Genomic DNA, 15,191 nt, shown 5'->3' with positions numbered 1-15,191 from the left:
CCGTCTAAGATGAAAACCTTGCTTTGACCTCTGGGTGTACACGTTTTTTTATAAGAACAAACTATATAAGAATATAAGGCTTCGAGGGCCAAATTTTTAAGAACAAGTTAAGAACATTTTAGGGCTTTGTAGAGCCTAGAACAGGCAATTTAATAGGAAAATGGACAAAAATACTCAAAAATTGATGAAAATATAAGAACATGTTAAGAATATTTTTAGGCTTGAAACTCAGAAAGTTAAGAAAAAAACGTGTATCTGATTTATTTATTTAAAGGGGCAAACAATCCATTACACGACCAGTTCGGTGAAGGAAACTATGAGAATATCACTATATCACGTGATCTTAGTGTCATTGATGTCGAAATGTTGAAATTTGTCAATAATGATATCGTGGCAGGTATAAATGTGTTACGCTTTTCTAAGAAATAAACTTTAAACTTAAAATCTTTAATGAAGTGCAACAGAATATGATGGATGGTTGTATTTGAGAGGTTATTCTCCTGAAAGTATCATGAATTTAATTTTTTTGTTTAACAATCTAAATAATTACCCAGCTGGCACACAACGTTGTTTTAACGTTGATCTAACGTTATATGCACGTTGTGAACGTTAGATAAACGTTGAAACAACGTTGTGTGCCAGCTGGGTATGTTCTGAACAATTACATAATCAATCATTGAGTTTGATATGATGATTGAGCTAGCTTTTTTCTGAACTCCTCAATTTAGAATTTTGAGTTACTGTAATTATAATATTTTTTTTTTCTTTATCTTTATAGGAGCTACTGGTGGGGATTGTATCCTTTTTTGCTTTTTGATTTATCATCATGCATTTCTTGGACCTTAATTTAAACCCTTTTCCAAACTTGATTTCTACAGTCATCTTTCTTAAGTTACTGCACAAAGACCTTTCACACTTCTAGGTGCTTGAAAGGCTTAATAAAAGAGTGTTGGAATTGAACCCTTTCTGTGCATACCGATATTTTCCATTTTCTTGCTGATGTCAGAGTAGCAGCTTCAATTTTCCTTGCTGAAAGTTAACCACTTTTTCCCAGTTTTTTTAACCCTTTCAGTCCCAGAGTTTTCACAGCTACTTTCCCAGACCTGTAAAATGAGTTTTTGAATGCTTTTACTTATGCTTCAATATCTATAGAATCACTAAACCTAGGCCTCTCAAGTTTTCACCCTTTTTCACTCATAGTATGAGGATCATTTTGATTGAAAAAAAATTCCAAAATGACGTCATCAGCGAGTCACGTGACCAGAAAAAGGCAGAAAAAAAATAAAAACAGCAATTTTTTGCCATTCAATGAAAATTTTATTTATGAAAAAATGGTTTAAACCCATTCATTCTTCTGATAAATGTTTAGCACAACAGTATCTACTAACTGAAAAAAGAATTGTTTGATTAGCCCTCATAGAAAAATCATAATGATTGATAGAAGTTCTTAAAAATCCCATTTTCGGCCTTACAGATTTTGCTTGCAAAAATTTTTGTAAATACTTTTGTAAACAAAACTTTTTACTCGAAAAAGCTTTTTTTTACGCGGTCTTTTGCATCTTATCGTCTTTGAAAGCTACTTAAAGACATGCCTTTATTTCCCGCCAAAACATCACAATTTGAAAAAGAAGTCAGGGACCGCTGTGCAGTCCTCTGGGAAAAAATGACGGGTCCAAAGGGACTGCAGTGCGGTCCCCTGGGACTGAAAGGGTTAATTAAATGTTTGGAATGAAAAAAATGAATAGTGAAAATTTTTTGAAGCTGATTACTTTTCTGCTATCTTCGAAACAAAATTAAAGTTCTAGGCTGATATTTCAAATTTTACTCTTGAAATGTCAGCATATCGCGAAATCTGGTAAATAGGCCGAACCGTTTTAAAAAATCCTTTCAATTAGGTCAAACCGTTCAAATAAAACTTTTTGGTGTGTAGTCACACTAAACCTTTCTAAAAGTAGCGTATTTACGCTCTTCCTACCAATATTACTCCACTCATTTTTTCCAATGTGGGCACCTGATTGGTAGATTTTAAGTTGGGCAGAATCTACAGCAAAACTATCTACAAAACACTGGTTGTATTTTGAGATTTCCTTGAGGTAAATTCGGTCTAGTATAAATAGAAAGGATAATTATTTTTATCCTCCGTTGTCAAATATATTTATTATTTCCCTTGACAATCTAATCGCTGTCCAGTCGTCGACGCATTAGTGGTAGCGTTGGATCATTTGAATACGAAATGCAGGTTAAAATCATTTCCAATGTTTTATTGATGTCCAAAAAGATGATCAGCCTGTTTTTCAATATTAATAATTTTTCTGAAAAGCATTTTTAATACATAACCAGGCATGATTCTTATTAAAGTTTTTGAATTTTTGAGCTGCTCTTTCCAGCGACATTAGCTCTATAAATCTGACAGTATATCCATTTACTTGTAGAAGAATATCAATGTAAAGTCTAAACAAAATACAATCTAGAAAAGGTCGCTATTTAGAAGATTCTGCAGGCCCGGTGGAACAACTGTAAAAGTGGGGGAAAATGAGATAAAATTGACCAAGAATTCGAGGAAAAATCTCATTTTCTCAAAAGTGGGGAAGCTGAACTCTCTCCAGTCTCTCTGCTTCCGTCGGGCCTAATCTGTCTATAAGTAAGTTTATTTTCATTATTTACAGTGGACGTAAAATGGATCAAAAAGTGGTATTGTTTTCCACATTGAGACATGAATTTAATGCAGATCAAATCCAAACAATCATTGGTGGAATGAAAGCAAACAATGTTAATTTGATCTTCGTGTAAGTCTGTTCATTTTTTATTTGAATAGTTATCGACTATTTCTGATAATCTCAAGAAAATGTCAAGCATACCGAAATACTGAGGCTCAAGCCAAAGCTGTTGAGAGAATCAGCCGCCTCCTGTTTTGTTTACTTGATATTTTTTCCGTGCAAGTTATCCGGAATCCAAGCAAGAAACTAATTCGAAAGTCGCACAGACAGCAAGCCAGCACAAACTCGTCAGAAGCAATCAAATTTTTAAATTATATTTTTTTTGTAATAACCCTCTGTCAGTGAAACTTTAATTCATCAAATTTGCCCTTTTGTAGAGCTTTGGACACACCCAGGAATCTAGGTAACTTTGAGAGTCAAGGTGTTTTGAAACACTCTTCAAGAGGTTTTTCAAGTTTTAGCGAAAACCCAACATTTTGGAAGAAAACATTTTCGAATTTGAAGAGGCAATTGCTAACGCAAATTGCATGTTTTTCCCCATAATGGCAGAAGCCCGTTACGATATTTTGACTTTAGTCTAACAGGAAAAACTCACAGTGGAGTCTATAGTTAAAACACGCACGGAAAATACAAATTTTTTGGAGTTAGAGAAATGTCGGGTTATGTGTAGTTAGGTTCTAAGGCATTGTCAGCGAAAGCTTGGTACCCACTTGTGCAAAAAATCGCGTTTAAGTGCGTCTAAGTGCGTTTAAGTACGTCGAACAAATTTTTGCTTTCTAGTGAGTACGTTCGCTAAACGCACTTAGACGCACTTAGACTCACATAAACGCCTTGATTTTGCTAGGCGCACTTAAACGCGAATATAAAAAAGTTTTGATATTTCGACGCGATCATCAAAGACACCGCACTAAGTTATACTTAAACGCACTTAGGCGCAGTTTTTTGCACAAGTGAGTACCAAGCTTAAAGGGACTAGAAAATTTGTTTGAGTTAAGGAAATATCAAACGCTATTTATTTACTAGTGGACCAGAAAACCCCGATGATGGTGACGGAGACAGTGATGAAGAATCAGGCGACCAACAACAACAACAGCCACAACAACTCGATAGAAAACCTTTAACCGAACAACAAGTATGTATTCTTCTCTAACATACAAATTTTAAAGTTTAATGCACCTAGAAAAGTCTAATACAGGCAACATACCCTGTAATAGTCTCTATAATGGGTTATTTGACAATAACTCCAACGAATTTTGGTTCCTCGTGCGTTTTCGACTGTCGACAAGTGGCGCTACTAATCATTAACAAAAGTTTATTTGTTTATTATTTTCTGCGAAGGAGAAGATTAACTTCTTATTTGTCTAGGTCCTAGATTCTAGGACAACGGTAAACCAGAACTTTAAAGCGTCCTCGATTTTGCAGATCAAAACTGCATATGTTATTTTAGTCATTTCATTCACTCCGCCGCCCTCGAAAGTAAAAATACATTTATGCATTTATCGATCTTAGTCGATCATGCTACTGTATAATCATTCTTATCAAGGAAAAGAGTTTGTTCAATGAATTTCCACTTTCTATTATCATAGATGACAGGTGTCCGATGTATTGATCACGTCTTAGAAGAAGTTGATGGCGATGGTATATCTATCGAGTAAGTGTTCCAAATTCCTTACCGATCTCTATAGTTATCCACACTTTTATAGAATAAGACCATTTATTTTTAATGAAGGGATTTTTGATAGAACTTTGAATAACTGGAAATAAAGACATGGTCTTGTCTTAACTATCATAATTAGAATGATGATGATATTACAATTTCAATTTCAATTTCATTTTTCATGGGCATTCTTTATTTAATTTTAAATTTTACTTTATTATCGTCATGGTTTTGTTATAACACCTATTGGTTTTGAGGGAACGAAAATTGACCAATACTGGTTTCAACGGGTGCGAGTTTTACGTTGCACCAACTGGATAAGTCTGTCACAGAATAAATTGCATTGGAGACAAAAAAGGCTGACTTTTGAGTACAGATTCAATAACAGTTTTGCGCCCGATGAAAAAAGATATTTAAGAATGAAATGTGTGTCATCAAAATCGATTTAAAATAGAAGTTAGTGGAGCGGAGTTCCTTGAAAATCCTGTAGCGTTCCAGTTCGTTCTTGATTGTCCCCGAACGTTTAAGAACGAACGGTGTTTCCTTTAGAAAAATACAAAAAGAGACAAAACCATGAAAAGAAGATCATAAGTTCCATATCGGTTGAACGAAGCCAATACGGACACAAACAGATTCCAAAGTTCAGAATGTTTCAAATATAACAGCCAGTGTCTGAACGTCCTTGTAAAAGTGTTTCTTATGGAAAAGTATATATATTATGGAGGCCTACTTCAAAGGGCTGTAACCTATCCCTATTTTCTTCTTTAGTGACGTGTTACCGATGTTATCCTTCTTCGAATTACGACGAAAGAAACAAGTGACAACATTCAGAGGAACTATTGATATCGGATCCAATCTTAAAATCAATGTTTACGCATACACAAAGGTATAACGCTATTCATGATATACACCATTGCAATGTCTTCTCATTGGTTGTAAGTGACGTAAAATCGGTCAATACGTCACTTTCAACCAATCAGCTGTTGGGTCCGTGGAAGATATTGCAAAGGTGCATTTCATGAATTATCCGACCATACTTTTTTTATAAGAACATCCTAAACCTTTGAAGCCTTCGGATGTTCTTAACTTTTTGAGTTTTACGCCTCGTAACATGTTTTTATTTTCATCATATTATGTAGTAGGGGCCAAGTCTTAGGTCCCGTGGCAACTTTTATAGGACTAAACGAAACCTGTTCACATAGTATATAATTAGAATTTTTCGAGAAGAGTCAAATTTTTAAGGCCCGAGAAATTTTTTTGTGACCAAAATAGTGACGCCATAGGCAAAACTGCAAGGGAAAATAAGAGGTAGAGAAATAGCTTATTTTCAAAAATCAAAATAAACGAAAATGATTGGTACCATCTGAAAAAGCATGAAATTTTGTGCAAAAAATTGTATTACAACAACTCTAACTAACACACAAAGAAATACAGCTGCTTTAAGACCAACTAACTGTCATCTCTACTGTGATTTTGACGTCAAATCTTGTCTTGATCGTACTGACGTCGGTATGTTTTTGAACTTCAAGAAACTTGGCCCCCTACTATATGAGTATTTTTGTCTATTTTTCTAAGAAATCGTGTGTTTTACAGTCGGCAAAGCCTTAAAATGTTCTGAACTTGTTCTTAACATTTTGACCATTGAAGCCTTATGCTCTTATTATATAGTTTGTTCTTATAAAAAACGTATATCGTGCTTTCTCAATGTACAAGTGGTCTTTAAGTAATCTATGGTATGGCATCGTGGAATTTGCACGAAAGGATATCTAACAAAGGAACTTTCACTGTTTAAAAATTGTGCACAGTCAATCGGTAACAATGCTTCCTCATTTCAACTGATCAAAATTTTTTTACCTAAAATATTGAAATAATTTCTTAAACGAGTTAGCTCTTTTTTCCAGGAAACTCATCGCCAAGAATTGACGAAAAATCTATTTTCTTTTTCGATTGACGATATTTTTTACTGAATTTTGATATATTTTGATAAGAATCCAAATAATTTTACAAGGTCAAGGAAGAGCGTCCAGCATCTTGGAAGAAATTGTCAGCTTTAGCAGAACATGCTGCCAACCGGGATACAATGGGAGTGGATATGCAAAGAACATACCATTTGAATGATACAGATCGTACTGAAGTTGAAAAGGACAACGTAGCACAAGGTAAAATAGAGTAAGGCTTCTTGCATGTACTGGTCGTTTATTGCGCATAAACGTCTATCCCGTTTAGACGGTTTATGGAACGTCGTGTGACGAGTTTTAAGGGGCGGAGTTTGACGTTAATACTAACTCTTAAACACTCCTAGACCTAAAATAAGAACGTCAATCCAATGCAGAGGGAGAATCCTACATTTACTAAAAATAGACAAAAAGAACGAAAAACAACAAATTACGCATGCGTGTTACAATGCAGGATTCTTTAGAGGAACAGACTGGAATTAGTCTCACTTGAACGTATTGACCTCATTGTAGTTTAATATGATCTTTATCAACAGCATACCGATATGGCAAAACCATCGTACCTATGACATCAGATGACCAGAAATCAATGAAAATGCAGACCACTAAAAGTTGTAAAGTTCTGGGATTTACTTCCAAGGAAAATGTACCGAGAGCGTTGTACACACGAGATGTTTGTCATATCTTAACTCCACAGCCTGGTGATGAGGTAACTTTTTTCTCAAAGCATGGAGGTAATAAGAAATAGATGGCGAATGAACTCCTTTTATTTCATTGTTCCTAATCATCGGAAGCAAACGGCTCCTTGATTGCAATGGGAAAAAGTGATCAATTTTGTGTGCACTTATGGGAATATTTAAGTTCATAAAAAACTGAATAAAAAGATTTCGGATTTTTAACAACTAAAATAATAGCTGTTGATCAAAATAAGAAAAAGCTTGCCGTAACAAGCACAAAATCCTATATTTCTAAGGGTCCCCTCTCATAAAATCATCGATAAATTTCAAAAAGAATTCTATATTACGATTAGGTAACCTTTTAATTAATCATCCATCAGAATTTGAAAGCCCCCTTCCAGACGTAAAGATTTATTATGAAGAAATTTTCAAGGAAAATGTGCTGAAACTCTCAAAATTTGCACAGTGTTCGCCCAAAAATACATGGATATGAAATCATAGAACTATTGTAACCTTACTTTGAGAAAATTATTTTGTATCGCGTTTGAACGAGAACTTTTTGCATAAAATGTTTATTTCAATCAGGATAACATTCTCACTTCTGTTCTTATAAATTTATATTTCGGATTTTTTTGCTTCCAATGATGGTACATCAAAGAAAAGCCGCTTTGAATAGATTTATAAAAGATTTCAACGATCATTTAGGTCATTACCGAGACGTTTTCTCTACATCTATATCTTTATTACCTTCATGCTCAAAGTGAAGAACTGTTTCTTCTATCTTGGATGTGCAGTTGGCACTCTCTTTAATTCAACATTTGATATTTTAGCCATGGCATTCACTAAAATTCTATAGACGGCATTCGTGATACTTCTTGTTTACTCACGTGACTTACTGCCAAAGTTTTTGGAGGCAGAAAGACCAATATTTATAGCTGGAGACAAGTAGATTTTTTTTTGACGAAGTCTCTGGTAGGACTTTTGAAAAGAAATTTTAGTATGTTTTCTCAGAGGTATATAGGCTTACCATTCATGAATTTCGAAGAGATATGACTGGTAGTTATCAAAAATTTGATTTGATTGATTCACTTGCCTCCATATAAATCTTAAGTCTTTTGCCTCCAATAATCAAGTGCAATCGCCCGCTCACATCACTTCGCCCGTACAAAATCAAAACATTGAAACTCGTCCATATTTACCTAGTATTCATAGGGTTATGGAGAATTCCTACCATCCAATACGCTCCAGTATTCCATTAAAATTCTGATTTCTCTTGAAAATCAAGAGCGTCAATTGAAATACACATAATGTTCCTTGAGAACGGACCAAGTCCGAAAGATCAAAATACAATAGCCGCATTCTTTTTCACCGTTCAACACAATAATGAGGGACTTTTGTCTTGAAAGCCGGAGCCCCAGATTGAACCATTCCATTTTATATCCATACACAGAGGTGGACGAACATTTCCAGAGGGTAATCCAAGATAAATTTGCTTTTCATTTTTCCAAGGGGGTAAAAAGTTATTCTAAAATTTCCAGACGGTAAAAGACTGATTTAAGTTCGTCAAATCTCACTTTAAGGTATGGAAATAATTTTTCCAAAGGTAATTTTGCAAATTTTGCCATTTCCAGGGGATATCCAGACATTTTCAATAATTTCTTTTTGACTTGTAGAAGTTCGTCCACCCTCTGTATCGTTTTTTTAATGGAACAGCCCATTATAATCTTCCGTTTTATAGCAGTGAAATAAATAGAAGAATATACTTGATAGATGCAATTGTAAGGTAGTTCTTTATTTCTCGATATTCGTTTATTACCGTGTTTGTTTTAGACATATTTTTTGACATATTTATGTTTTCAGCACGCCGCAGTTGCTTTCTCATCATTATGTCATGCTTTACAAGAAAAGGATATGGTAGCCATTGTTCGTTATGTCTCTCGTGGCAATACTGATCCTAAACTTGGATTTCTTGCGCCTCACATCAAAAGCTCCTATGAGGTTTGTATCTTTACATTCTTTTCTAGCTCTTTTATTTTAGACTTTTAAATTTATCACGGCTATCCATCTTATCAGTAAAAGATTCGTCGGTTACGGTAAAAGTTTTACACCTTTTCGACCATTTTCAATTGACTGGAGGTGTGAAAAAAAGACTGGGACGGCTTTAGAGTAGTAAAACGGGAAAAATGCCCGTGTGGTAATTATAGCGGCTACGGTCGAAAAGGTGTATTGTCAATACGGATTGTGGTAACGGTTCATGACTGAGAGAAAAATTCAACAACAAAGAAAGACAATTTGTTTAACACCTATTTGATTTGATGATGCCAGCTAGCCTCTAGGGAAGGACTTTTTCTTGTGTTTTTCGACTAAAAAAGCTGATTTTACCATTAATAGCGACTCCAGAAGTCAGGCAACTTTCGCCACACTGGGCCCAGATGGCAAAAGTTTGGAAATAGGGAGAGGGAGAGCAACAAAAAACTATTTCTTACAATTTTTGTATTATAAAGGCTTTCATAGAGCCTTAGGGTCACATTACATGAGATAGAAAATAGTAGACTTCAACTTTTGACTTTCTTTTGAGATTTATCATGAAAATTGAGATTTTTAGCTTGGAAAATGCAGGCAAAATTTGAACTTTTAAACCGCTAAGTGTCACATCAAAACTCCAGCATTTTTAGAAAGGTTAGTGTCTGTAGTTTTCAAAACATAATGGTTTGATATGTGACTCTTAGCGGTTTTCGAGATATTTGGACATTTGTGGTTACCTTAAGCATTTTCGTGATGAGAATTTCGATTGAAAATTTGAGTTTTTTCTCGCTCTTGGACATTTATACATACCTTTTAAGCAATTTCTCTTTAGAATATAATGTCTCTAAGGTAATCACACAAAATGAACTGATTTAGAAGCTGAATTTAGTTCAGAATCTTCAAAAATATGCATTTTTCACTTTTTTTGATTTTTCATCAAAATCTGGTTTTCAGTCAACTTTGGAGCCACATAACTTGAGTTACAAATCAGATACAGACCTGAAACTTTGGCATCTGATCAGAAATTTATTCAAGATTCCATAAATTATATTAATAAAGCAAAATTTTAACTTTCGTTTTTCCCTATTTCCACCTCTGGGCCCACTGTGTTCGTTGACGTCAAACCAAATGTTTGGTTGCTCAAAAAAATAAACCTTAATGATTTTGGAAAAATTAAGGCTAGAAATATAATACAACTGACTCTCGCTAGTAAGAACTCGAACGGGGAATATCATTAGCTCGAATTACGGAGAGATTCGAATTATAGAAAGCACTCTACGAGCGTATCTCCTCGACGGGGAATGAAAATTAATTATTCGGATTATAGAGAAATTTGAATAGAAACAGTTCGAATTAGCTGTTATGTTTTATGTTCTCTTTTGACGACAGGGATTGATTTTCATTGCATTACCCTTCCGAGAAGATATGAGATCATACGTTTTCCCACCACTTAATCAAAAGAAAGTCACTGGTAAGCTTTAAATAAATATACTTACTTTTGAGAATGATCTGTTTTTTGAGTGAAAATGAAAGAGATATGGAGAGTGTATACCTCGTCCATGTAAATTTAAACCCGAGAAAGTACTGCTGGGTGTACTTAGCTCTAATTAAGGCCACACCCAACTTTTTGCCCTGCCTATTTTAATTGTGAATAAAAGTTGGGAGAGAGCTGACTGTCTTAAGTCCTTTTAAGGACCGACCGTAAACTCTGTTAACAAAACTGTTAGGAAAATCTGGTCAGTAAATTTCACTTCCAATAATACGACAATGTTAAATTGGTTTAATCCAATATATGTCTTCTTTCTAATCCCATGCTGGTTGTTGAATTTGCCCAATTGCTGGTAAATATGCCTGGTCTGTAAAATATCATATTCCGGTCTGTAAAATACACGATTTGAAAAAAAAAATTGATAAAAAATTAAAACTTTGTCTTGAGAACCTTCGTGCCAAGTTTCAATGTTATAGCATTAATAGAAGTAAAGTTATTGCAAAAAATGTATTTTTCGACATAACCCCCGGATTTTCACTTTTAAACCTATTTAACCATGATTTTTCCAAAAATCCTCGAAAATCGTTCCAAAAAAAGGGTCATTTTCAGGAGATAGAAAATTTCATATCTCGAGAACGGCTTGGCCGATTTTGATGAATGACCCCTCATTTTTTTTCTTTTTTGATGCTCTTTCCAATGAGCATGGTTTCAATGCGCTAAAAACAATTTGAAAAAATCATTGCGGTCCCTAACAGTAGAATATCTGTAAAAGGTTTTAAAGCATAAAGAATCATGGATAATCTTTCTGATTGCAAATCCTTATATCTTTTCTTTCAATAAAAATATATGATAATACAACTTTCCTTAAGATCAGTTTAAACGCATTCATGATATACGAGAGTGATGAGTTGACAAAGGTTTTCATCCCAACAGACTTCAACATCGAGAGTCTTCATAGCGCACGATAGTGAACCTAAGCCAATTCTTTGTCCATATGCATCTGACCGATCCAGACATTTTTCCATAAGGCTTTGAACGCATGCGTAGAAGTCATCTTTTATGGGACACAAAGGAACAGCTTTGTTCTTACATTTTTCAATGAGATTTGATGCTTCGTATTGACCGATTGCACAAATCGCCATAAGGACCAGGATTTTGACCACGTTTGATTTTCTTGTTAAAGCTACCATTGTCGTTGCTAAAGGGAAAAAAACTAGCACCATTATATGATAATTTATATTTTGTGGGCATTAGATGGAGTTGACTTTTAGTACCAACAGTGTTTAGTTTTCATAGTTGAAGCGCAATTTTCTCCAGTTATGCAGACTCTGGTACATAAAGTTTTGTTAATGGCTGGATGAGCGGGGTTGAGGGGATTCGTACATCTGATATATGTAGATTCGTTATGTACAAAAATCAAATTTTTTTTTACAAGACTCGATGTATTTTAAAAATCAGACACGCAAGTGGGTTAATAAAATCTTGAGATGTTCAGAATCCTTTTCTTTACAAATTTCTTACCTTTACCGGTGTTAGGGAATTTGTGACAGTCACCTATTGAATTCCACTTTGTTTGCTGGACTTTAGTGCCGAACTCTTTTATAAGTTTCCTTTTATGGGAATGTTCAAAGCTGTTTTATCAGATATAATTACCGGAGGAGGATTCCACTTTAAAACCTCTTATAATTTTTCTCGATATATTCACATTGTCTAAATCGGACCAAATTGGCTGGAAAATACATTTTTACACGAATACGAGAAGGGAAATTATTCACCTTGAAATCAACACGATTTTTTTGGCTCTTTCTAGGACACTACAGCTTGGTTTTAATGAAAGGCCTTTAAATTAACATGAATTTTAATTTTGACGTGATTTCCAAAATTCTGGGTAAAAATATTTGAACATAGATAAATATTTGGCGAAATTCTAAAATTTAAGAATGAAATTTCTTCATTACCAAGATTTTGCGTAAAAGAGGGAAAAAATAGACGCCTTTAACTACTGATCTGGAAACCTTGGAATACCAGCTCTATTAAGGATTCTGAAATAACAATTCATGGGAATATTTTTTTTGCGTTGTATCAAAAAAATTCCCGTTTTAACCACATCAACAAGAGAGTGTCTTTTTTAACACAACACGCCTTTCATTAAAATTTACTTTACAAAATATTCAAGATGATAATGGCCCAAAAATTAAATAGTTTACCGAATATACGGACATATTGATATTTAATTGCTTAAAAAAAGTTGAAGTTAAACATTAATTTCAGTAGCAATATTGTAATCAGCACTAAAAATTAGGTGTGAATTTTTCTTGTGATTGCATATCATATTCCCAAAAAGACATGAATGTCAAGAGTTTGGAAATCAATTCAATTTTCCCAGTTTTTCTTTGCGGCGTGCCTTCTGTTTTTTAATGGTGGTATTGTCGTTTTGCATAAGATTCCAATTCCCGGACTGATTCCACAGAGTTTTCCAGAAAATTTCCGGAAGGGTTTTTTCTTCTAAAGGTCACGGAAAATCTTGTGTTTACTTACGAAACAGCATAGCTTTCCGAAGCTCATTTTCAACTATCCGGAGTTCTGATCTTTTTCCGGTAGAAAAGTGGTAGTGGCAATGGCAACGTTAGTCCGGAAAGTGGAATCTTATGATCATGAAGGTAATAAAGATATAGATGGAGAGAAAGCGTCTCGATAATGCCCTAAATGGTCGTTCAAATCTTTTATAAATCTATTCAAAGCGGCTTTTCTTTTTCTTTCTAGCAAAGCACATGAATTTAAAACTTTATAAGAACAGTAAGGGGCTGTTCGGTTGATTTTGATAAAACTTAATTTTGCCGAAAATCCTTGTTAAAATACGATTCGAAATAGTTTCAACTGATGTAAGACGAAAAGAGTATATTCATTTCATAAGGATACATTTTTGGGCTGGCATTTTGTTAAAATTGAGAGTTGCATCACATTATCATTGAAAGTTTCTTATCTTGAAATCTTCACGTGTGGGTAGCGGTTTTCATACTCTGACAAAATGATCGATACACCAGGGGGGGTGAAGCAGTTAGTACAAGACATCATGCCTACTAATTGCTTTCTCGGAAGAAGTTAGAAACACCACCACCTTGGTACACTTAGTACAGTTAGTACTAGCTGAATTTAGCCTTGAAAAAGGCTTTCGACCTTCATAAATTCAATAAAATCAAATAAAATAAAATTTAATATCTTAAAAATGATTCAATTTTCCATAGCTTTCAATAGCAAAAAATAACATTTTGGAAAATCAAATTTCTATTGCAACCAGCAAATTGTTTTTAAGATTTAAAAAAAAAATTTCGAAAATTTGAAAAAATAATCTACTTCCCAAAAAATTTTTTTGGTAAAATACGGTCTTTTTTTTTAATTTTCTCACAAAATCCTATTTTTTACACAGTTAGTACCAAAATTTGGCAAATTTTTAGCAGGGGACCACCCTTTTTTGCAGTTAGTACATCTGAGTACTAAGTGATTTTATCCAATTCATATGGCACACCACCACGGTACTAACCGGCATGATGTCTTGTACTAACTGCTTCACCCCCCCTGGATACACGGTTCCTAATCGTAACATCTTTTTAAATCTATCGATGGCTTTATAGGCAGCTTTCTCTAGAAGTATGGAGTATTATGCTTATTATGTATCAATTTTTCATGACAAGGCTATTATATTTGCCCACTCAGCATGGTCGGCGAACAAGGCGCACGGCTTAATTAATTAATAATTACATAAATTAAGCCTTTAAAGGCTGTCGCTTTGAGCGCAACAAGAGTTTCGCATTTTTTTTCGCTAAGCTGTGCAGCTTCCTTATTGTTCTTTTTTAATTAGCCAATCAGAAGAGACATTTAACTCTTTTGTACCATGTGCAAAAATTTATCAACAATAGAAGAAAGAAAGAATGTGCAGCATATCTGCCCTTTATTTTGGATCAGTGGAATGAGAAAAGCGTTCAGCGACCAAAGCGCCCGAGCCGTGTGCCTTCTTCGCCGACCATGCTGAGTGGGTAAATATAATAGCCTTGTCATGAAAAATTGATACATAATAAGCATAGTACTCCATACATAAATGCTGAGTGGTCAGCGGCCTTTATGCTTATGCCAAAGGACGGAATGATAGGGATGTTACCAGATGAACTGATGTTCTTTGTTTTTAGAGCAACACGACGCAGCTGTTGATAATCTAATTGATGACATGAAGCTCGTTGAAAATATCGACATCAAGAAGTAAGAATACAGCTGGCACGCAACGTTATTTCAACGTCCATTTAACATCCATAACTCATATAATGTTGAATTAACGTTGAAAAACGAACGTACCGGACATTATAAAAGTAACAGCACACTGTTTGCCAGAACCTTAAATCAAAATACGACTCATGTCATGATGAGCGCGTTCTGTGTCATCGGAATCGCTCTCAAATCTTTTGCCCATGAATATCCTATTCCCCTTTTTAGACCTAGACAAGCAGCATTTATGTCTACTACCTCAAGATGAAAACAAGAAACTTTTGGGATACGCCTCACAATACATCGTCTACCCCACTAATTTTTAACCGTGATGACGTAAATAAAACCATTTTATGTACTCTCTTTACTATTACGCCGACTCTTACCGTGACGACTACTCGTTGGTCTTAAACA

General features: G+C 34.6%; 1 protein-coding gene and 1 long non-coding RNA gene across 2 annotated transcripts in view; one reads left to right on the top strand and one right to left on the bottom strand.

Moving 5' to 3' along the window:
• LOC136797577 (X-ray repair cross-complementing protein 5-like) overlaps positions 1-15,191 on the top strand; it is a 55,775-nt gene that overhangs the window by 1,778 nt on the left and 38,806 nt on the right. Inside the window, exons 4-15 of the mRNA XM_067054163.1 lie at positions 275-397; positions 779-796; positions 2,191-2,239; positions 2,667-2,786; positions 3,741-3,849; positions 4,304-4,368; positions 5,143-5,260; positions 6,383-6,533; positions 6,866-7,038; positions 8,867-9,004; positions 10,421-10,502; positions 14,705-14,774. Coding sequence (XP_066910264.1) covers positions 275-397; positions 779-796; positions 2,191-2,239; positions 2,667-2,786; positions 3,741-3,849; positions 4,304-4,368; positions 5,143-5,260; positions 6,383-6,533; positions 6,866-7,038; positions 8,867-9,004; positions 10,421-10,502; positions 14,705-14,774 — 1,216 coding nt within the window. The remainder of the gene's footprint in view (positions 1-274; positions 398-778; positions 797-2,190; positions 2,240-2,666; positions 2,787-3,740; positions 3,850-4,303; positions 4,369-5,142; positions 5,261-6,382; positions 6,534-6,865; positions 7,039-8,866; positions 9,005-10,420; positions 10,503-14,704; positions 14,775-15,191) is intronic.
• LOC136797610 (uncharacterized) lies at positions 11,318-12,088 on the bottom strand. The gene is made up of 2 exons (XR_010845270.1): positions 12,042-12,088; positions 11,318-11,718 (listed from the first exon to the last, which is right to left on the bottom strand). It is a non-coding gene; the product is annotated as an uncharacterized lncRNA (long non-coding RNA).

Source organism: Clytia hemisphaerica, unplaced genomic scaffold (genome assembly GCF_902728285.1).
Source record: "Clytia hemisphaerica strain Z4C2 unplaced genomic scaffold, Clytia hemisphaerica genome assembly, whole genome shotgun sequence".
Lineage (NCBI taxonomy): Eukaryota > Metazoa > Cnidaria > Hydrozoa > Leptothecata > Clytiidae > Clytia > Clytia hemisphaerica.
This window is presented reverse-complemented; position numbering and strand designations above follow the sequence as displayed.